The sequence below is a fragment of the Leucopleurus acutus genome, assembly GCF_964270905.1.
Source record: "Leucopleurus acutus genome assembly, chromosome: 2".
NCBI classification, from domain to species: Eukaryota; Metazoa; Chordata; class Mammalia; order Artiodactyla; family Delphinidae; genus Leucopleurus; species Leucopleurus acutus.
The window spans coordinates 84,189,273-84,212,449 of NC_139143.1; the positions used below are offsets into that span (position 1 = coordinate 84,189,273).

Below are 23,177 nucleotides of genomic sequence, written 5' to 3' on the forward strand. Positions count from 1 at the left end.
TAATTGTGATGAAAAATTTTTTGAAAAAGAACATAGCCCCGTAATGTTCATTTGTTATTGCTTTAAAAAATAATAATAAATACATTTTGAACTCCAGGATATCCCCTTATTAAACTTTTTTTTTTTAATGGCTTTATTTATTTATTTTTGGCTGCGTTGGTTCTTCATTGCTGTGCACCGGCTTTCTTTAGTTGCAGTGAGTGGGTGCTACTCTTCAATGCAGTGTGAGGGCTTCTCATCACGATGGCCTCTCTTGTTGCGGAGCACAGGCTCTAGGCGTGTGGGCTTCAGTAGTTGTGGCACACAGGCTCAGTAGTTGTGGCTTGTGGGCTCTAGAACACAGGCTCAGTAGTTGTGGTGCACTGGCTTAGCTGCTCTGCAGCACGTGGGATCTTCTTGGACCAGGGCTCGGACCCGTGTCCCCTGCACTGGCAGGCGGATTCTTAACCAGTGCACCACCAGGGAAGTCCCCCCACCTTCTTAAACTTATCTTTTGTCAAAATGGGACAGAACATTTTACAAATTTAACTAAGATCCAGGAGACAAAACAGCTTACTCAAGGATTCACACTGTATTGGCAAATGACCACTACATACAAACAGAAAAAGAAATCAGGCCTTTCGAGGGAGATCAGTTCACCCACCTGATGAAAGAAGTAGGTAACAGCAAGGTCATTGTCATTTAAGAGGATTTCTTCTTCTGTCGTAAAAAGCCACTTTCGAATGGTTAGGCAGGTGCCTGGCACAGCTGATGTGTAATTCTGGACGTAGAGTTTATGAGGAAATTCATTAGGTGCCAGCTTACGTACTAAAGAGAAGACAAAGCAAAGAAAGCTAGAGTGAGAAGATATACAAGGCATCTCCCTAGTATGAACTGTGTAAAGCAGACAAGAATGGAGGTTATCATTAACCAGCACATCAGCTTAGTTCCATCCAGGAGCTCTGCCTTGGGACCACAAAATATCAATTTGCCTAGCCAAATCTACACCTTCTAATATGACTGGCCAACTGAGCCTCAAGCTAACTGAAATCTTTCACCTGAATGACATGCCTTTCAGTTAACATGCTGACTTTGCAGACATCACCTACTCCAAAGTCAGTTAAAAAATCTGATCCATAATTGAGTTAAGTTAAGCAATGTCCACTGAACATCTTTAAAGCAAGCCTCCCCCTCTTACCCAGTTATGGTGCATTCAGAGTCTCTCATGTGGCAGTTCTCAATGAACAGCTTTTATTGTTAAGAGCTGAAAGGCTCTCCACATCCCCCCACAAGTCTAAGACATTTACCAAAGAAAAGTGACTTCTGGGTAGCCTTACTTCCTCTTCCTAACAATGCTCAAGCAGTATAAAACACTACCACTTTTAATTTCTATATTGTTTTTCTTTAAAAAGGCGGAGTTTTCTTCTCTTGATGTTTACTTGGCTTTATAACAGAGCAAAAGACAGATTTAATATTTCCCATTTTATTTGTTAACTAAAGCTTAGAGAAGAAGGTAAGATTAGAATCCAAGTGTCCTGGATCCTTAGCAATCCTTTGTAATATTTATATCTGCCTAGTTAGACTGTAGAGATTTGGGAAGACAATAAACAATTGGGAGATAGCTGCTTTAGGGGGAATCAAAGTTGTTCTACCTTGACCTGGGATGGCAAGGCGACTCAAATCTACCAAACTCTCTCCCTTTCCGGGATGAGGAAGTTCTGATCAGTCAATATTATCTGTTGTTTCTGGCCTTAGCCCTGTACATATATGATGTGGAAAAGACCCATAAACCGTAGGAAATCTGTCATTTAAAGCAAGCCTTCCAACTTCCTCCCCTTTGTGGTCTCAGTGCAACTATCTCTAGCTTTTATAAAAGAATATATAAGAGAAAATCTCTGTCACAGTGCAATAAAACTTCCTAGGAAGAGGATATCTGTTTACACAAACTTAAACACCGGGTTGGCCAAAAAGTTCGTTCGGTCTTTTCCATAAAATGGCTCCAGTAATGCTTAGTTGTCTTTAACTTCATTCGAAACAGATTGTATTGTGACAGCTATCATATCAGCATGCATTTAAAAAAACTTATCAAAATTGGTGAATTTTTATATAGCCATTTTAATATTGAAGATGGAAGAAAAAAGCAACATTTTCGGCATATTATGCTTTATTATTTCAAGAAAGGTAAAAGCACAACTGAAACGCAAAAACAGATTTGTGCAATGTACGGAGAAGGTGCTGTGACTGATCAAACGTGTCAAAAGTGGTTTGCAGGACTTCTCTGGTGGAGTGGTGGTTAAGAATCCACCTGCCAATGAAGGGGACATGGGTTCGAGCCCTGGTCCAGGAAGATCCCACATGCCACGGAGTAACTGAGCCTGCGCACCACAACTACTGAGCGTGCACTCTAGAGTCCAAGAGCCACAAGTACTGAGCCCGCGTGCCACAACTACTGAAGCCTGCCCGCCTAGAGCTCATGCTCCACAACGAGAAGCCACCGCAATGAGAAGCCCACGCACTGCAACGAAGAGTAGCCCCCACTCGCCACAACTAGAGAAAGCCCACACGCAGCAACAAAGACCCAACACAGCCAAAAATAAATAAACTAATTACTTTTTTTAAAAAGCAAAGGCTTTTAATCAACATATTTCTTTCTAACTCCTGAAAACAAAAAGCTATTCTTAAAAATCTACAAAAACCATAAAGTACGCTAAAACAAGCTGTGGCTAAGTAGAAAATCCCCTCTTTTTAAGGCTGTTTCATTGGAATATATTAATTTTGAACTCTGATTTTTAAAAATCTCATGAAAGTGTCTGATTCAGTGCTGGGTGTAAGTAACTGATACTGCCAACAGAGGAAAAAGGGGTGATCAGGTATCTAGCCTTAGTGGGATTATGCTTAATGGGATTTGTCCTGTCTGCTTGTTAGAAACAGTCCTAATTAGTGGGATTGCCCCTTGTCTTCAAGATCTTCTTCTCTAGGCAAACAGTTTCAATTTGACAGCTTTTGGGAGCTTCAGTTTCTTAGTATTAGGATAAAATATCCTCAAACAAAACGTAATATTAGTTACTGGCACTTACCAAAGGAATGATTGATCACTTCAAATAAGGCAAAGTAATTCACTGTCGTACTGTCCATGCCAACCTTTGCTGCAATAGCCTAAAGTGTAAACAGGATAGATTAGTTTCAGGAAAACAAAATCAGACAGTGCTGTGGGAAGACAGGTATATGCATGAGGAGCAGGGAGAAGAGAAGGGTTTTGCCATCTTGGTTTCATAGAAACTAAATTCATGGTCCACAGCTACTCTTTTTTGTATGTATGAATACATATGCATGAAATAAAAGAGAAAAATACCTTTATTTGATCCAAACAGCTATGATCTCTAAATATGAGTTTCTCCCCTCCAATTAAAGCTAATAACAGTCTCTCCTTAAATATCAGCTTTGCTCTCTGAAATAGGACTTCATATCATGAGGATCTTTTAGAATAGCACTTACAAAAAATGTGCTACATAAGGACAGATTTTAAAAAGAAAATAAATTCTTAAATATCTAGTCTCACACATTCAGCCTACATTTAATATACAGGCTGTTAACATACAAGATCTATATCTTTGGTTCTTGAGCTTAAAACATTGTTTATCAATTTTGCTCATACTTCACAAATTATTCTTGTTTACTTTTCAGATGATCCACGTCTCATGCTGGGGACCTCTATATCCTAAGAATTATCATCATCCTTATCCATGTGAAAATAGCAAAATGTTGGGACAACAGAGACATTTTAAACAAGTATCAGTCCTTCTCTCTAGGAACTAAGGTCCCAACATGATAAATAAAAAGAAATTGAAAGACTCCATATGCAAATAAAGGAAAATTGAAATTACATACAAATAACAACAAGAAAACACAAAGCAAAAAACACAAACTAGTAGTACCAAAATTCCTTTTCAAGATCAATCCCAAAATGTATAAATAAGGTGTTAATTAAACAAGAGAAAATTATTGAGTATTAGTGTCTCAGTAAACCAAATATGATACCCTTCTTCCTGTATCTACTCACATATCAGACCTAGGTTCATCCCTGATGTGAGGCGGAAACTGGAGACTGTAAGTGTTCTAAGTTACCATTCTATACTGCACTAGATAGAAACTGAAATCTTCTCAAGGTTTGGAAATGGCTTATAGCTAGAAGTCTCAGTAACAGGGTGAGGAGAGAAGTGAAAGAAAAAGTTAGGCCTTGCTAGAGAAGTATTGAAAATGAAACAAAACATCAATAAGCTATATAAAATTAATGTTTTCCTTGCAATCAATCCACCATTTTATAATTTCTGAAATACCTCAGATCCTGTATATATCCTTTGCCATGGTATACAGTAAATATTTGGGGGGTAAAGTTTTTGTTTGCCACAAAGGAGAAATAAGTACTAATATCCAGAAACCCACTAGTCTCCCTGAAAATCTTGATCAAATCAGGATTAAAGACCAATGAAAAGGCCTAAAAGAAACAATTATACCCAGCACCCGGATCATGATCTTTAAATATCATTCCTCACTGAAAGGAAAGACTCCTTGGGGAAATGACTCATTCAAGATCTAGTATAGGAAATATACAAAGATGAGCCCAGAGCATCTTGTTCTACCAAAAAGCAAGGATGCTATCATAAACAAATGGGTTGCACCACAAAAATACAGGAGCAGACGTGAAGGAGATTCCACTGACCAAAGACAGAACAATGTGAGCACCAAAAAGAATATATGTTCTTGATTAAATCATACTGAGTATCTAAAAAGCCACATGACACTAAAAAAATAATTATCTCATTGGACATCACTGGAATCAGCTAGGGCATTGATCCTTTATGCAAAAAACTGGCAATAAAAGGGAAGAATTAAATATTTATCCCCCTTTTCCTATAAACTGTATTTCAGGATACTAAATAGCCTCAGTTGATAAGGGAAAGTTCTTTACAGAAGAATTCTAGTTAATAAATGTGAAGAAATGAGAAAATTGGAAAATCAGCATTTTGCAACCCTTAATGAAATCACTGGTTAGGACAGTAATCATCAGTGATACACTTATTGAATAAAAGATCAGTGAAGAACTTAACAATGGAGACATCAGGTTATTACCATGTAAACCTACTGATTAATCACTAAAAGTGGATAACCAGATATTGTGTTCCTCCAGTTGAGAAGCAATATGAAGTATATAGCACCGATTATGAAGTACTCTCATCAAAAAGCTGAACCTGAATCTAATCAAGCCTCTAGAGAAAAATTCCATTTATAGAAAATATAAGTAGACAGAAAGACATATTAAATGACACAAATAGACAAAAGAAGCAAACAAATAAATTCAGAATGTGGGACATTCCACAGGACACAGACCCAATTTCTGCAATAAAACAATAACATAAGGGAAAAAAGTTGGGGAAGGGAAGGGAAGGCAGACTGCTCTATATTAAAACAAACATAAAAACCAAATGTTTTTTAAGGACATAAGGACCTTGTTTAGATCCAAATTATAACAAATCAACTGTTAAAAATCATTTTTAGACAATTGGGAAAACTTGACTATGGATTTATTATTAGTTAATACCATGGAAGTAGTTAATTTTTTAGGTTTGATAATGGCTTTGTGATTATGTAAGAGGAACATCCATATTTTTTAGAGATGTATACTGAAATATACACAGGTCGAAAAACATGGAATTTGCTTTAAAATATTTAAACAAAGGAAAAGGAAAAAAGGATATATAACACAAATGTGGCAAAATCTTGAGGATTATTAAATATGAGTGATGAGTACATGGAGTTTCACTGTACTATTCTATTTTCACATACATTAGAAAGTCTTTTACAATTAAAAAGAGGGGGTGCTAATCACAACCATTACAACCTGGGGATATTTATTGTATCTTTCTTTCAAGGAGGACAAAGTACTTCCATGTTAATCATCATAACATCAACAGCAGCAGCTAACATTTAATAAATTTATTACATGCCAGATACTCCAAGCTCCTTATATGTGTTAACTCATTTAATCTATCTTTCTTAGTTTTAAACCAACCAATGTCAAGCCTACTTGTTCAAGTTTAATTTACCTGATATACTTGGTCTGTAGTACTGTTCTTTTTAACCCTGACTGTAACTGTTGTTCCATCTGGTAATGCTACTCTCAGCTCTACGTCAGACACACCATTGTAGTTCTGGGGAAAAGGCAGAAAAAGAATTAATTAAAAAAAAAAAAGAATTTATGACCCAGTATATCCTCATTCTCCTTGCAACATGCTAGCTAAACAACCTAAACTTGTGATAGAAAGAAAGTGAGTTCCAATGAAAAGGGGAAAAAAGACATAAGTCAATACATTTCAAGTCATAAAGCTGACTTTAGGCTGCAGCAGAAGTTAACCTTTAAGATGAAGAGGGAGGAAAGAAATATGTTGAACCCAACGTGTTCATATCTCAAAACAGAAAACTTGTGTGAATCAGTGTAGGTCAAACACAGGTAAGATTTTTGGCTTACTTTCAAACATTCAGAACTCACAAATGAGAAAAGAAAACAACCAAAAGCAGTAGTTTCAACAAATATTCTCTGGTTTTAAATGGTTAGGCATGCTAGGTTGGCTCAAGAGGTATCCTAAGTTCCTTTCTGAACCCTGAAATAATCATGACACCTTTGAAAGGAAAAATTGATGAAACTCAGGAATCTGAGTTAGTCTGATGTCCAATTTTCTTCTAGCAAAGAGTAAACAATTCTTATCCTCCTTAATTCAAAAGAAGTCTTTCTCTCTTACTGCTTTTGAAAATTAACACATTCTTCTAACAAATTTGTGACCTTGTAATTTTTATTACAGAGAAACAACTATTTAGAAACAAGTCCATCTTCATTTACCACTTTAAAAAAACTACTATTCATTGCCTAAAACCATCCTAAGCATTACTTTGTTATAAAAGCCCTTGTCTGCAAGAAACTTATAATCTAGCTGGGGAAATAAAACATATACATATAAAATAATTAGTGGATGACACACTATTTAATACAGCAGCATTACATAGTCATTCTTCTATTTAATTAATATTTATTAAGCACCTACAAAATGCCTGACATTGTGGTAAGGCACTGGGAATATAAAGATGTTCAAGATTTAGCTCTTGTTCTGAAGATCTAATGTACAGCGTGGTGATCATAGTTAATAATACTATATTCTATATTTGAAATTTGCTAAGGGGGTAGATCTGAAGTGAAGAAAGGAAGGAAGGAAAGAAGAGAAAAGGGAGGAGGAAATGGTAATGAGATGATGGATAGGTTAGTTAACTTGATTATGGTGATCATTTCACAATGTATACAGATATCAAAACATCAAGTTGTACACCTTAATATATACAATTCATATTTGACAATTATATTCAAAAAGCTGAAAAAAAAAGATTTAGCTCTTACCTACAGGTAGCTCATGATCTAGTAAAGTAAAATTATAAAGGGATCATCTGACTATATGTATAAAAAATTAGAGGGCTTCCCTGGTGGCGCAGTGGTTGAGAGTCCGCCTGCCGATACAGGGGACACAGGTTCGTGCCCCGGTCCGGGAAGATCCCACATGCCACGGAGCAGCTAGGCCCGTGAGACACGGCCACTGAGCCTGCACATCCGGAGCCTGTGCTCCGCAACGGGAGAGGCCACAACAGTGAGAGGCCCGCGTATCGCAAAAAAAAAAAAAAAAAAAAAAAAAATTAGAGACTGAGATAGCAACAAGGTGATAATTATGTGTACTGACTGCGGAAGTTCTTGGTGGAATGAAAAATCAATGTGTATCCCTTGAATATCAGGGGAGGCTTCAAAGAGAAGGTGGACCTAGCACTAGGTCTTGAAGGATAAGCAGGACACATAACAAAAGGAAGTTGAAAAAACAGTCATTTAGAGAATTTATGGCAATTCAATCCATCATCGATATCTTTAATTTATTTTCCCCCACAAGGAGCCAAGAGGTAAATAGTCACTATAGTGGGTATTCACCTACCTCATCTGATTCTGATAAGAATTCCTGCATGATGTCACTCTCACCAATGACTCGTATTGAGCACACTATAGAAAACAAAGACAGAATCTGGCATGAGGCCCTAAAATCAAGAATATAAAGTCAAGAACATATCAAGGTTTAAGTATAAATCATCATTAGCAGGCAGTGCTGAGGTAGTATGCCATCCCTGACACATGATATTTTACGGCACAACAAACATTTATATAAATATGAACCAGAACAGAGGAATAATAGGACGTACAAAGATGTAGCTTATTAAAAATATTAAACATAGACAAAGGAAGTTACCTGTAAAAGAGAAATAAAAGTTCAGTAAATCTAACTTTGCTGTCTTGTGTTAACTATTAATAAGCTAGACAATAGAGCAAGGGTAAGGTCAATTAGGAATAAACACAAAATTAAAATACAAAGAAAAATATCTATTTGGCCTAGGAGCAGGCCAGTAAGAGAATCATAAGCATTTAAAGCCACTTTGGAAAAAAATGGGTAGGTAATCAAGTATTAAGCTGAGCACATCTTCTCATCTTCTCACCTCACTAACTTTAACTTCAAAACAACTACAACTAAAAAAAAGAGAGAGAAAGGGAGAAAGAAGGAAAAGAAAACAGGCAGGTAGGTAGGTAATCATCTAAATCTAAGAGAGTTAATTTCCTAACATTCTCCTGAGGATAATAGATTACACTGCTGATTTTACTTCATTTTATTAAAAAAAAATTGTACTCTTTCTCATTTCCCAAAGGCTGTGTTAGGAGGCCATTCCATGTTAGAGAAAAGCTAAAAATAGATGAAGTTTAACTACCTTCTATGGGGGAAATGGTTTTTCTTCAGGGATAAAGCTCTCTACCAAAGTTTAAAAACAATTCAACTAGGTCAATTAGTTCTTCTACAAGGACACAGAATTATTAAATACCACATAAGACCATTATTCTGTTAAATTAGTATTTTAAAGAAAAGCCTATTGCATGCCTAGCAAATTATGTAACTCTATAACGTAGCAAAACAAGGTCTCTTCTCTGAGCCACAAACTGAACCATCTTATTCAGATCTGTGTCATTTCTCCCTGCCTTTCTAGACAAACGTTTCAGCATCCACATCCAAAGACTCCTAATGTATTGTTTGGAGGTCCTGAGATAACAAATAAGTTTTAATATTTCTACCTATAACCTACTTAGAAAAAGGGAACATTAGCTTACCTACAACTCATCAAACCTATCCATGGACACGTGTAAGAGGAATAAGGAAGTTTCAAGTAGGACATGCCAGTGAACCAAAATCACTTTCATAAAAATGTCTTAAATACTGCCCATCTAGTTCCCAAATCAATTTAGCATGTTGCTGAGTCTGTATATGTTTGCTGTGTGCAAAAATATAACCCTATAAATAAATAAAGGTCCTTAATGCATCAAAAAATAATTATGCATTTTTCTGTTGTTGTTAAGTGTTTGGCGTGTCAATATAATAGGCTATTAATTGCTGTACTGAACATTTTACTCTTGGCTTCAAAGCTCAGATCATTCAACACCTAAGTCAAAAACCTGATTTACTTTCACTGTTGAGTTTCAGGAAACTTAGCTATGCAGTTTAGGAGCTGCAATATATACCTAGACCCTATTTTTACTCAAGACAGTAGAGTTTAATAGGCTGGCTTACCTTTTTCTAGATATTCTTCCAACCCCCGACGTCGGGCATCTAATTGCTGTTCTGATAAAGAGAATGGCCACTTCCCTGGAAGTCGGGGAAATGTAAAGTTGGCAAACTCTCTCTTCAGGTTCTGGTGTAGGATGGCAAACTCCCGGTACCGCTTAGAACACAACTGCCTCCCTGCCATGTAAACATTGTATACCTGGTGAGGGTGAAGAACAAAAAAAAGCCTACTTACTGCAAATTAAATCACAGAATCACCTACAGTCAGGCTCAGATTGATACCGGTTAGGTATATTTTGATACACACTTAACAGAGAATATATGTTCAAGGTCACTGTAAAACAAGATTTACTTTTAATAAAGATGCCTGAAATTATATGTACAAAAGAGGGCTACTGCCTTCAGGGGGCCCATGATCTTATTTTTGATATTACAATTACCTCCAACACATTGTTTTAAATATCTTCAGAGGCAATTACCAGATTTTAAGGGTAGATTTTATTTTCAGAAAGTGAAAGATCATTCAAAGCCAACGTGGTAAGTAAAGTGAATGAACAAGCAGGCAAATTTGGAGAGAGATGTAAAAAATTAGAATTGATTATAAAGCAATGTGACTAATATTTGTGTGTGAACCACACTTCCAAAGACAAGATCTAAAATTGATGTAAGCAATAGTGACATTTTTGTTACCAAATAGATCATTTTTGCAAAAACTCCTTTCCTGAAGTCAGATATTCCTAGTTTTGTTCTTCTCCCTTCCATCATTAAAACAGGGTTAACAAAAAATTGAAGAATAAATGTACTCTAAGGACCTCCTCATATAAACAGTTAATAATCCTCATAAAGAAATAGGTAGAGGGACTTCCCTGGTGGTCCAGTGGGTAAGACTCCGAGCTCCCAATGCAGGGGCCCTGGATTCAATCCCTGGTCGGGGAACTAGATCCTGCATGCATGCCACAACTAAGAGTTCACATGCCATGACTAAGAGTCCGCATGCCACAAATAAGGAGTCCGCACGCCACAACTAAGGAGTCCGCACACCGTAACTAAGAAGCCCACACGCCGCAACTATGAGCCCACATGCCGCAACTTACAGATCCCGCATGCCACAACTTAAAAGATCCCGCATGCCACAACAAAGATCCCACGTGCCACAACTAAGACCCAGCACAGCCTAAATAAATAAATAAATATTTTAAAAATAAAAAAGAAATAGGTAGAGATTTCTGTCTACTGTTCACAGATGCATGCCAAACTTCTAGAACAGGGCCTGGCACACAGTAGGCACTCAGTAAATATTTGATGAAGAAATGAATGTATGTATGTGTAATTCTTAAATATGTGTCCTCATAAAGGAAAGTGGTGGGATGCATAATCCAAAAACATCAAATAATCTAAGTTACTTTGTATTCTCAGAACATATCAAATTATGCAGAGATGGGAAAATTAGCCCCAAATCACATTTACTGGCTTAGCAAAAATCATTCAAAAATTTAAATGTGCACAAAATAGGTCATCTACTCATGTAATCAAGACTTAGTCACTGAGCATAGAGAACAGACTGGTGGTTGCCAAGGGGGAGGGGGTTGGGGGAGGGATAGAGTGGGAGGTGGGGGTTAGCAGATGTAAGCTTTTATACACAGAATGGATAAACAACAAGGTCCTACTGTACAGCACAGAGAACTATATTCAATATCCTATGATAAACCATAATGGAAAAGAATACAAAAAAAAGTATATTTATGTATAACTGAATCACTTTGCTGTGCAGCAGTAATTAGCACAATACGGTAAATCAACGATACTTCAATTTAATAAATAAATCAATAAAGACTTAGTCACTGAGAATGTATACACCAAAGCCCTTCCTTCAATCTCAGGAAGAATCTTTTCCATGCTTCTGTGATTTAGGAAGTATAAATTAAATGCAACAATAATTTAAAAACTCCTCTCTCACAACTGTCCTCCTATGATCCCTCCCCTACTTGAAAGCAAAGCCTCTAACCACTATCAAATAGTGTCCAGGGATGAGTATGATCCTGATCAATGAGTTTTCTTCTTATAATTATCACTCAAATTTATAACTGATTGTAATGAATCACACATATTACCAAGTATTCCTTCTTAAGTACAAAAGCATTAAAAGGAAAACAGTCTTCCCCTCAGACAAGACCACACATTCTCTTAAGGGCAAGCAGTCTCAAGAAAGTCTTATTCAGTCAACCTGGTCTTATATACTTACTTCTCAAACTAAACTTCTCAAATTTCTCAAGAACATCATCATTCCTTTGCTTAAAAAGCAAGTCTACAACCCTACTGGTGTTAAAAATCAGTCTGAGTTCCTCACACAAGGAAGGAGGGGAGGTAAAGCTAGCTTAGTGGCATTGGTGAATTAGGTATTCCCCAATGTCTTTTTCCAGGGAAGAGTAGACTAGGTCTTTGATAACACACAGAAAGACTATGACTGGATTTCCTCAATGATGATGACTTGAGTGATCGCAAGTCTAGAAAAACATTTCCTAGGGTAGAAAGAACCCTACAACTTGAGAGGCCTTTGTGACAATTTCAATCCTAAAATTTCAGTTTCTTATAAGGTGAGAAGAGTAACATCAAATAGTCTCTCACCACCCACCTCTTTCCACTTAAATGTGAAGTCAAAGGGAACAGAACTATAAATAGGATGCCTGACAGTTCAGTAATACTTTAATGCAGGTAGGAATGGCTTCCAAAAGAGCCAAACCATTGTTGTTTTTTTTTAATAGACCTTTATTGGAGGATAACTGCTTCATAATACTGTTAGTTTCTGTTGTACAACAAAGTCAATCAGTCATATGCATACATATACCCCCATATCCCCTCCCTCTTGAGCCTCCCTCCCATCCTCCCTATCCCACATTTCTAGGTCATCTCAAAGCACTGAACTGATCTCCCTGTGCTATGCTGCTGCTTCCCATAACTATTTTACATTCAGTGTATATATGTCGATGCTAATCTCACTTCGCCCCAGCTTCCCCCTCCGCCCTGTGTCCTCAAGTCCATTCTCCATGTCTACATCTTTATTCCTGCCCTGTCACTAGGTTCATCAGTACCATTCTTTTTTTTTTGAATTCCATATATATATATGTGTTAGCATACGGTATTTGTTTTTCTCTTTCTTACTTCACTCTGTATGAGACTCTAGGTCCATCCACCTCACTAAAAATAATTCAATTTCATTTCTTTTTATGGCTGAGTAATATTCCATTGTATATATATGCCACATCTTCTTTAATCATTCATCTGTCGATGGACATTTAGGTTGCTTCCATGTCCTGGCTATTATAAATAGTGCTGCAATGAACATTGTGGTACATGTCTCTTTTTGAATTATGGTTTTCTCAGGCTAAAACACTGATGAAAGAAATCAAAGATGACATAAACAGATGGAGAAATATACCATGTTCTTGGATTGGAAGAATCAATATTGTGAAAACGACTGTACTACCCAAATCAACCTACAGATTCAATGCAATCCCTATCAAACTACCAATGGCATTCTTCACAGAATTAGAACAAAAAATTCTACAATTCGTATGGAAACACAAACTGTTTGTAAGTTAACTGTGCTTATTAGCAAATGAGAAACATACAAAAAGAGATCACAACAGACTACTTTGTTCTTCACTTGCCCTTAAAATTAACCAAGATCCATTAGCATCCATTTCCCTGGTTTGGACACACTCATTTGCAAAGAAAATGACTGACTCCCTGCTGAATCAACTCATGAATGTCCATGATCCATGAGAAACGACCATGGTCTCATTACAAATGAAAACATCCATCAAAAAATATATTCTCTGAAAAAAAAAAATATATATATTCTCTGGACTTGAAGGAAGATTATCAAATAGGAACTAAAGATATACACAGGCTGACAGTGCTTCTAGGATTTTTCCACCTTAATGTAAACCCTCAGACTGGCTGGCTCATACATGGAATTAGATGATGTTTGTCAAGCTTGCGATAGCACGCTGAATTTAATGATCACTGGTCACTGTCTTCTCCAACTGACCATATCCCACAAAACTTCAAAAGTTAGAATATTCATACAGATGGGCAAGAGGCACATGAAAAGATGCTCAACATCACTAATTATTAGAGAAATGCAAATCAAAACTACAATGAGAGTGTGGGGCTCGCTGTGGGGCCGAGGCAGGCCAGCAGTCAGGCGGGCGGGCGATGGCAGGGGCCGCAGTGGGCGGCAGAGGCGGAGGTGCCTGGGGGCCAGGGAACGGAGGGGCAGGAGGCCTCCGGCGGGGCTGCTCTCCCCCAGCCCCCGCCAGCTCCCCCCGGGCTGGGCTGCAGCCGCTCAGGGCCACCGTCCCTTTCCAGCTGCAGCAGCCGCACCAGCGCCGGGACGGGGGTGGCCGCACAGCCAGCGTCCCGTGTTCCGTGGCCCCAGAAAAGCCAGTGTGTAGGCCTCAGCCACCCCAGGTCCGGCGTACATTCTCCCTGGACACCATTCTCAGCTCCTACCTTCTGGGCCAGTGGCCACGAGATGCTGATGGGGCCTTCACCTGCTGTACCAATGACAAGGCCACCCAGACCCCCCTGTCCTGGCAAGAGCTTGAAGGTGAGCGGGCCAGCTCGTGTACACACAAGCGCTCGGCGTCCTGGGGCAGCACAGACCACCGAAAAGAGATTACCAAGTTGAAGCAACAGCTGCAGAGGACAAAGCTTAGCCGCAGTGGGAAAGAGAAGGAGCGGGGCTCCCCCCTCCAAGGGGACCATGCTGTGCGGGGAGCACTGAGGGCGTCCCCTCCCAGCTTCCCCTCAGGGTCCTCTGTCCTGCGACTGAGCCCCTGCCTGCACCGGAGCCTGGAAGGGCTCAACCAAGAGCTGGAGGAGGTGTTTGTGAAAGAGCAGGGTGAGGAGGAGCTGCTGCGGATCCTTGAAATCCCTGACGGACACCGAGCCCCAGCTCCCCTCCAGAGCGGCAGCTGTGATCATCCCCTCCTCCTCCTGGAGCCTGGAAACCTTGCCAGCTCTCCCTCCATGCCCCTGGCATCCCCCCAGCCTTCTGGCCAGACGGGCCGTGAGGAACACCAGGGTGCAGCCGAGGAGCTGACGTCCATCCCCAGTGACAAAGCTTCCCCTCCAGGCCATCCAGCCTTCCTTGAAGAGGGCAGCCCATCTCCAGGCCTTGCCTTTGCCGACTCCCCTCGGCCCAATCACAGCTACATCTTCAAACGGGAACCCCCGGAAGGCTGTGAGAGACTGCGGGTGTTTGAAGAGGCCACGTCCCCAGGTCCTGACCTGGCCTTCCTGACTTCCTGTCCTGACAAGAACAAAGTCCATTTCAACCCAGCCAGCTCGGCTTTCTGCCCCGTCAGCTTGATGAAGCCCCTCTTCCCCAGCATGGGCTTCATCTTCCGTAACTGCCCCTCAAGCCCGGGGTCCCCCCTTCCCCCGGCCAGCCCCAGGCCACCGCCTCGGAAGGCTCCAGCGGCCCCCCAAGGCCTCCTCGCTGCCATTCGAGTCTTGGCAGCGCCCCCACCGTCAGAAGAGCCTGCGCTTTTCCAGAGCTCCCTGGTGGTCTGAGGGCCCCACCCCCACTTCACCATGGAGACCAGAGCCTTGGTGGCAGGTCCCTCCCGAGCTCCCCTGAAATGGGGGATGAAGGAGCCCTTCCCTCCTGGCCTTTGAGCACTTTCATTTATTGTGTCAAAGCCCTGGGTCCTCTTTCCGACGGACCCCTGCCCCTTCGAATGTGAGGGGACCTGCCTCCTCCACTAGAAGCTGGGCAGCTCACAAGTCACACCCGTGTTCTTGTCACCCCCTCACTTGGTGGAAAACTCAACCAGAAGGTCTTGGGTCCCCCACCCCTGGGTGTGAGTCCGAAGGACAGTGTATGGGGCCCATGTCTTTATCATGGAGCAAGCTGGCCATGATTAAAGGAGAGGGGACACCACAGATTTCCTTACCTCTCCTCCCCAGACACAGATGAGGAGACCCGAATAGATTCCCCGATCCTCTCAGTCCCATCCCCTTACCTCCCTCTCATTGGAGGAGCTGACCAAAGCAGCTCGAAAGGGCCATAACACTTGACCAATCCAGCTGCTGGCAGAGGGGGAACAAGCGTTTTCCTAAGTGGCATTTTCATCTCGCTTTCACCCTAAGATTGTCTTAAGCAGCAGCCCAGCCTGCCCAGCCCCAGGTGGGTAGTAGGGGAGAGGGAGAACTGGCATTCCTCCGGGTGGCAAGTGGTGACTCTCCACCCTCCACCTGCCCCAGGACTGGGCTGGATTAGAAAAATGCCTATTTTTCTTGTATCGATGTAGAAACTCTATTTTCCCCCAAAGACACTATTTTTGCAGCTGTTTGAAGTCTGTATATTTTCCATACTGCAGAGCTTACACAAAATCGAAGAAGAATGTTAATGTTCAAGTTTTATTATCCTGTGTTTAGAAGTTGTGTTTTTTTGTTTGTTTTTTGCAGATCTTGGTGTTAATAGACCAAATAAGTATTCCCAGGGGAAAAAAAAAACTACAATGAGGTATCACCTCATGCCAGTCAGAATGGCTATCATCAAAAAATCTAGAAACAATAAATGCTGGAAAGGGTGTGGTGAAAAGGGAACCCTCCTGCACTGTTGGTGAGAATGTAAATTGATACAACCACTATGGAAAACAGTATGGAGGTTCCTTAAAAAACTAAAAATAGAACTACCATATGACCCAGCAATCCCACTACTGGACATATACACAGAGAAAACCATAATTCAAAGAGACATGTACCACAATGTTCACTGCAGCACTATTTACAATAGCCAGCACATGGAAGCAACCTAAACATCCATCGACAGATGAATGGATAAAGAAGATGTGGCACATATATACAATGGAATATTACTTAGCCATAAAAAGAAACGAAATTGAGTTATTTGTAGTGAGGTGGATGGACCCAGAGTCTGTCATACAGAGTGAAGTAAGTCAGAAAGAGAAAAACAAATACCGTATGCTAACACATATATATGGAATCTAAAAAAAAAAAAAAAAAAAGGTACTGATGAACCTAGTTGCAGGGCAGGAATAAAGATGTAGACATAGAGAATGGACTTGAGGACACAGGGTGGGAGGGGGAAGCTGGGGCGCAGTGAGATTAGCATCAACATATATACACTACCAAATGTAAAACAGTTATGGGAAGCAGCAGCACAGGGAGCACAGGGAGATCAGCTCGGTGATTTGCGATGACCTAGAAGGGTGGGATAGGGAGGATGGAAGGGTGGCTCAAGAGGGAGGGCATATGGGGACATATGTATGCATATGGCTGATTCACTTTGGTGTGCAACAGAAACTAACACAGTATTGTGAAGTAATTATACTCCAATAAAGATCTATTAAAAAAAAAGTTAGAACGTTCAGATTGCAAAGCCAGCTTCCAAGGGTAACAAGTTACAGCCCTCCTGAGATACTCTTTGCTGAGTTAGACCCCAATAAGGGAAAAGGAATGAATTACGAGTGGGCAAAGTGTACAACTTATCTCTGATCAGTGATCTAATTTTGTCTCTCTGGATTCTGCAAGTCAAAGTTTCAAACTTCAGCTTTGAAATAATTTCCAAATTTCTCAATATGTAAATGTTGAAAATCCACACCATGCCATTTCTCTCTTTATCCTCATGAATTAGTTCTATGGAATGAATGCCAGAAGACAGTAACTGATAAATTCTCACAATAGCACAAACCACTGAAGGGAAAGCACTTCTAGTAATATCTGGGCTCTGTATTCAATAGCAAAACCCAAAATTCCAGATATCAGAGATCTTTATTTTGTTGCTTCCTTAATCCCCACCTACAGATTTCTTAAGGCTTTTAAATGGTAACATCTCATTCTATGTAGGATCTGAATATTAAAATGTCCTCACTTTCTCAAACCTCTAGTAACCAACAGGAATTGTGCTACTGAACACACAGAAGAGACTCTCCTTATACAATGCAAAAGTGATTAGAAAAAAAGAATGATGACAATTTGGCCATGACAACATCACCCAAGTTCTGCTTACAAATGTCAAATAGACCCTGATCTAGTCCATGCTATTGATCTGAATGAATCTTCAATGTACATTATGATCAACAAATTGTTTCCAATGCTCCCTTGCCATTTAATCTTGTTTTTAGCTGAAAATTCATCTTCAAAAGGACACATTATTTGCTATTCATAAGCTGCTTATAATAGCAAAAGGAGATACAGCACTCTTAGCTGATTTCTGGGTGAAAGGTGTGAGATCCTTAACTAAGGGATTCTTCCCAAATACTGAAGTATTTAGGCTTCTTCTTGGAAAGAAAAAAAGCAAAAGGAAACAACATGATCCTAAAGAACTTAGGTTTAGTGTGTATGTGTGTGTGTGTGTGTGTATGTGTTTTCCCTAATGTGGGTCATAAATGGTATCTATTTTCTTTATTTGGACCTCCCGTGTACAGAACTGGATTAATCACAATCCTTGGTTCATAACACAGTCTCATTTTGGCAAATTCTTTGTTTGGATATTTAATTTGGTTATTTTTATTTTACTTTTATTTTTTTGACCATGCCATACATCATGTGGGATCTTAGTTCCCCAACCAGGGATTGAACCTGTGCCACCTACAGTGGAAGTGCAGAGTCTTAACCACTGGACCACCACGAAAGTCCCTATTTAGTTATTTTTAACATTGTGAAAAGCAAACTAAAAGCTAAGACCTTGACAAAAACATTTCTAACCATATAGTCTCTGCCTCCTTCACCCTATCTCCCTGTTTCTCTAACTCCCAAAATTATTATGCTCAACCATGTTTCGTTATTCCCTTGTTTTTCTTTTTATAGTTTTTTCCTGCATTTATATGTAATCCTTATATTTTTTATTTTAATTTTTGAAGGGTATTTTAGTTTTATGAAAAGGCTATCATGCAGAATGAGACCTTTTGGGACTTATTTTTTCACTTAGTCTCATCCACAACGTTATATATCTTTGTTGTTTATTCCGTTGTATACAACACTTTGTTTTTTCGCTTTTCAAAAATCTGTTCTGTTGATGGGTATTCAGGTTGTTTCTGGGTTTTACTACTTCTTAGTTTTGGCTATTATGAACAATGCTGCTATGAACATTTGTGCATATGTCCCCTGTAGTACATATATAAGAGATTCTCCTGGGTATACCCTACAAGAGGAACTGCAGAGTTATAAGGTATGTGAATATTCAACCTAAGGAGATAATGCCAAACTGTAAGCTAAAGCAGTTACATCAATTTTTACTCCTTTCAGTAATAATATAAAAAGATCCTCTTAATTTTTGCCAGTGGAATGGGTATGAAAAGATTTCTCACTATGGTCCTAATTTACATTTCCATGATTAGTAATGATGCTGATCATCACCTCTCCATATATTTATTGGCCAGCTGCCCAGGGATCCAGCCTCACCTACCAGTGGGTCAATATCAACTCTGGGAAACCCTGGGCCCCACAGCCAGCGAAGTCAGCAACTGGCCCCACTCACCAGCAGGCTGACACCAGCCCCAGAAACTTCCCAGGACATGGCCCCACCCACCAGTCACTGGCAATTTCTGCACTAGGCAAGGCCTGGCAACCAACCTGATCAGGGGCCACCCATGCTTACCAAGGCACCCACAGTAGTCAGCCTGACACAACAGAAGGGCCCATGCAGCCCACATAGATGGCACCCCTAAAGCATAGAGGTCTGGTGACCAGAGGGGAGTATGCTGCTGGCCCATAGGCATTTCCTACATAAGGCCACTTCTCCACGATCAGGAAACATACCAACCTACCAAATACATAGAAATAAGAACACAGAATTTGGCAAAATGAGGCGATAGAGGAATATGTTCCAAACAAAGAAACAAGACAAAACCCTAGAAGAAGAACTAAGTGAAATGGAGATAAGCAATTTATGCAATAGAGTTCAAGGTAATGATCATAAAAATGTTCAAAGAACTTTGGAGAAGACTGGATGGACACAGTGAGAAGTTAGAAGTTTCTAACAAAGAGTTAGAAAATATAAAGAAGAACCAAACCGAGATGAAAAATACAATAACTAAAATTAAAAATACACTAGAAGGATTCAACAGGAGATTAGATGATACAGAGGAATGGATCAGAAAACTGGAAGACAGAGTGGAGGAAATCACTCAAGCTGAACAGAAAAAAGGACAAATAATTTTTAAAAATGAGGACAGTTTAAGACACCTCTAGAACAACATCAAGCTTATAACATTCACATAACAGGGGTCCCAGAAGGAGAAGAGAGAGAAAAAGGTGCAGAGAACATATTAGAAGACATAATAGCTAAAAACTTCCCTAACTTGGGAAAGAAAGCAGACATCCATATCCAGGAAGCACAGAGAGTCCCAAACAAGATCAACCCAAAGAGGACCACATCAAGACACACTGTAATTAAAATAGCAAAAATTAAAGATAAAGAGAGAATATTAAAAGCAGCAAGGGAAAAGCAACTAGTTATGCACAAGGGAACTCCCATAAGGCTATCAGTTGACTTTTCAGCAGAAACTCTGCAGGCCAGAAGGGAGTGGCACAATATATTTACAGTGATGAAAAGAAAAAACCTGCAACCAAGAATACTCTACCTGGCAAATTATTCAATAATTTGAATAATTATTCAAATCATTCAGATTTGAAGGAGAAATCAAAAGTTTTACAGACAGGAAAAAGCTGAAAGAGTTTAGCACCATGAAACCAACTTTACAAGAAATGTTAAAGGGATGTCTCTATGCAGAAAAGACCACAACTAGAAAGAAGAAATTATGAAAGGAAAAAATCTCGTTGGTAAAGGTAAACATACAATGAAGGTAGTTGATCAGCCACTTATAAAGCTAGTAGGAAGATTAAAAGACAAAAGTATCGTAATCATCAATATCACAATAAGCAGTTAATGGATACACACACCAAAAAAGGATGTACAAGATGATGTTAAAAACAGTAAACGTGGGCTTCCCTGGTGGCGCAGTGGTTGGGAGTCCGCCTGCCGATGCAGGGGACACGGGTTTGTGCCCCAGTCCGGGAGGATCCCACATGCCGCGGAGCGGCTGGGCCCGTGAGCCATGGCCGCTGAGCCTGCGCGTCCGGAGCCTGTGTTCCGCAACGGGAGAGGCCACAACGGTGAGAAGCCCGCGTACCGCAAAAAAAAAAAAAGACATAGAGTTGGGCTTCCCTGGTGGCGCGGTGGTTGAGGGTCCACCTGCTGATGCAGGAGACGCAGGTTCGTGCCCCGGTCCGGGAGGATCCCACATGCTGCGGAGCTGCTGGGCCTGTGAGCCATGGCCACGGAGCCTGTGCGTCCAGAGCCTGTGCTCCGCAACAGGAGAGCACACAACAGTGAGAGGCCCACGTACCACAAAAAAAAAAAAAAAAAAAAGACACAGAGTTGCTGAATGGATACAAAAACAAGAACCATATATATGCTGCCTAAAAGAGACTTACTTCAGATATAAAGACACACACAGGCAGAAAGTGAGGGAATAGAAAAAGGTACTCCATGCAAATGAAAATGTAAAGAAAGCCAGAATAGCAATACTTATATCAGACCAAATAGACTATAAAACAAGGTCTGTAATAAGAGATAAAGAAGGATATTACATAACGATCAATGAATAAATCCAAGAAGAAGATGTAACAACTGTAAATATATATGCACCCAACATAGGAGCACTGAATACATAAAGCAAACATTAATAGACACAGAGGGGGAGAAACTGACAGTAACACAATGACAGTAGGGGACTTTAACACCCCACCTACAACAATGGACAGATGATCCAAACAGAAGATCAATAACAGAACACTAGCCTTAAATGACCCATTGGATTAGATAGACTTAACAGATATATATATAGAACATTCCAACCAAAAGCAGCAAATTGCTCATTCTTTTCAAGTGCACATGGAACATTCTCCAGAATAGATAACATGCTAGGTCACAAAACAAGTCTCAGTAAATTTAAAACTGAAACCATATCAAGCATCTTTTCTGACCACAATGCTATGAGACTAGAAATGAACTACAAGAAAAACCTGCAAAAAACACAAACACATGGAGGCTAAACAATGTGCTACTCAACACCCAATGGGTCACTGAAGAAATCAAAGAAATTTAAAAATACCTGGAGACAAATGAAAATGAAAACACAACGATCCAAAATCTATGTGACACAGGAAAAGCAGTTCTAAGAGGGAAGTTTATAGTGATACAAGCCTACCACAGGAGAAAAGAAATATCTCAAATAAACAAGCTAATTTTACACCTAAAGTAACTAGAAAAAGAGCAAACAAAACAAAGTTAGTAGAAGAAATCATACAGATCAGAGCAGAAATAAATGAAATAGAGACTAAATAACAACAATGACAACAACAAAACAATAGAAAAAATTGACGAAACTAAGAGCTGGTTCCTTGGTGTGACATTTTTAAAGTACTGAAAGAAAAAACCATCACCCCAGAATATTATGCCCTGTAAAAATATCTTTAAAACATAAGGGTGGACCAGAGGGCAGAGAGTAGAAGCAAGAAGAACTACAATCCTGCAGCCTGTGGAACAAAAACCACATTCACAGAAAGATAGACAAGATGAAAAGGCAGAGGGCTATGTATCAGATGAAGGAAAAAGATAAAACCCCAGAAAAACAATTAAATGAAGTGGAGATAGGCAACCTTCCAGAAAAAGAATTCAGAATATGATAGTGAAAATGATCCAGGACCTCGGAAAAAGAATGGAGGCAAAAATCGAGAAGATGCAAGAAATGTTTAACAAAGACTTAGAAGAAGTAAAGAACAGACAAACAGAGATGAACGATACAATAACTGAAATGAAAACTACACTAGAAGGAATCAATAGCAGAATAACTGAGACAGAAGCACGGATAAGTGACCTAGAAGACAGAATGGTGGAATTCACTGCTGCAGAACAGAATAAAGAAAAAGAATGAAAAGCAATGAAGACAGCCTAAGAGACCTCTGGGACAACATTAAACGCAACAACATTCGCATTATAGGGGTCCCAGAAGAAGAAGGGAGAGAGAAAGGACCAGAGAAAATATCTGAAGTGATTATAATCGAAAACTTCCCTAACATGGGAAAGGAAAAAGCCAGCCAAGTTCAGGAAGCGCAGAGTCCCATACAGGATAAACCCAAGGAGAAACATGCTGACACACAGTAATCAAACTGGCAAAAATTAAAGACAAAGAAAAATTACTGAAAGCAGCAAGGGAAAAATGACAAATAACATACAAGGGAACTCCCATAAGGTTAACAGCTGATTTCTCAGCAGAAACTCTACAAGCCAGAAGGGAGTGGCATGATATACTTAAAGTGATGAAAAGGAAGAACCTACAACCAAGATTACTTTACCCGGCAAGGATCTCATTCAGATTCGCTGGAGAAATCAAAAGCTTTACAGAGAAGTGAGAGCTAAGAGAATTCAGCACCACCAAACCAGCTCTACAACAAATGCTAAAGGAACTTCTC

General features: G+C 39.8%; 2 protein-coding genes across 3 annotated transcripts in view; one reads left to right on the forward strand and one right to left on the reverse strand.

Annotated features, from left to right (window-relative positions):
* The window catches only part of SNX27 (sorting nexin 27), a gene marked incomplete at its 5' end in the record, with an annotated part of 85,446 nt that overhangs the window by 23,399 nt on the left and 38,870 nt on the right, over positions 1-23,177 (reverse strand). For both annotated transcript variants that reach the window (XM_082832374.1, XM_082832373.1), the window contains 5 exons: positions 644-807; positions 3,057-3,135; positions 6,084-6,188; positions 8,001-8,065; positions 9,672-9,864. In XM_082832374.1, the coding sequence (XP_082688500.1) occupies positions 644-807; positions 3,057-3,135; positions 6,084-6,188; positions 8,001-8,065; positions 9,672-9,864 (606 nt within the window). The remainder of the gene's footprint in view (positions 1-643; positions 808-3,056; positions 3,136-6,083; positions 6,189-8,000; positions 8,066-9,671; positions 9,865-23,177) is intronic.
* On the forward strand, positions 13,884-15,245 carry LOC309958696 (protein FAM117A-like; the record flags this gene model as incomplete). The annotated part of the gene is given in 3 exon segments (XM_082834805.1): positions 13,884-15,155; positions 15,157-15,193; positions 15,196-15,245. Coding segments are annotated over 3 exon segments (1,359 nt in total).